This window comes from Priapulus caudatus, unplaced genomic scaffold (genome assembly GCF_000485595.1).
Source record: "Priapulus caudatus unplaced genomic scaffold, Priapulus_caudatus-5.0.1 Scaffold428, whole genome shotgun sequence".
Taxonomy (NCBI): Eukaryota; Metazoa; Priapulida; class Priapulimorpha; order Priapulimorphida; family Priapulidae; genus Priapulus; species Priapulus caudatus.
Window position 1 is genome coordinate 5,323 of NW_014577489.1, and position 990 is coordinate 6,312.

The window sequence follows — 990 nt, forward strand, 5'->3', positions numbered from 1 at the left end:
TGATCAGCTATCGCATCACGACATATTGCACCCGAAGACACGTGATCTTGGGGCCGGAAGACACGTCATTTCGCGGCCGGAAGACACGTCATTTCGCGGCCGGAAGACACGTGATCTTGCGGCCGGAAGACACGTCATTTCGCGGCTGGAATAATTTCGACGGTAGCGAGCCGTCTTCTACCGCCGGAAGTCGCGAGAACGAACCCCTTCCCGCACATGCCGAGCCCGTGACGTCATGCTCGCATCGGGGCGGCGACGACGACGACGACGATGACGATGACGGTCGGTGAGATCGTGACGGCGTTCACGAGCAGCACGACGGCACACGGCGTGAAGCGCGCGTGCGGTTCGCGCTCGCTGCCGGCGCGCGCCGCCTGGGCCGCCATCACGCTCTGCGCGCTCGCCTTCCTCGCGTACCAGCACTCGCTCGTGGTGCGGCGCTACTTCTCCTACACGGTGACCGTCAAAGTCGAGATGGAATACAGTCGGCTGCCGTTTCCCGCCGTCACCATCTGCAATAAGAACCCGGTGCGCATGAGTCGTCTGCCGTCGCACGTCGTTAACTTGGTGACGAGCGGCTACGGCAACGTGCTGCACACGCACGAGTCGGCATTCGATGAGTTTCGGCGGATTGTGTCCGGCAACGAGTCGCAGACGACGGAGGGAAGTCAGGCGACAGCAACGCCACCTATGTCATTGAAAGGTATAGTGTGAGATGTGACGTTCAGAATGGGACATGACCGATTTGATAATAATTTTGATAATGTGATATTTAAATATGATATGATATTATAATATAATATTAAATAAATAAATAAATAAAAATAAATTAATAAGCTATATATAAAGTTGTTGAGTTTGTCTGTACTCGTATAACTAGAGAACTACGCAGCCTAGGGAATTCTGGGTTCGAGTCCCACCTCCAAACTTGGCAGAACACTTAAATAAGAAAACGCGACTTATTCTAATATTCCCCCTTTTCAATCAAAC

The 990-nt window shown here is 52.8% G+C and overlaps 1 protein-coding gene across 1 annotated transcript; it reads left to right on the forward strand.

The window, feature by feature from the left end:
* Positions 1-276: 276 nt before the first annotated feature.
* LOC106810292 (amiloride-sensitive sodium channel subunit gamma-like) lies at positions 277-714 on the forward strand. Its single transcript, XM_014813599.1, has one exon. It carries the CDS (start codon positions 277-279, stop codon positions 712-714), a length of 438 nt encoding a protein of 145 aa, XP_014669085.1.
* The last annotated feature ends 276 nt before the right edge of the window (positions 715-990 follow it).

Coding starts and splice junctions, on each gene's coding strand:
- LOC106810292 (XM_014813599.1), top strand. CDS start 277: ATGACGGTCGGTGAGATCGTGACGGCGTTCACGAGCAGCACGACGGCA.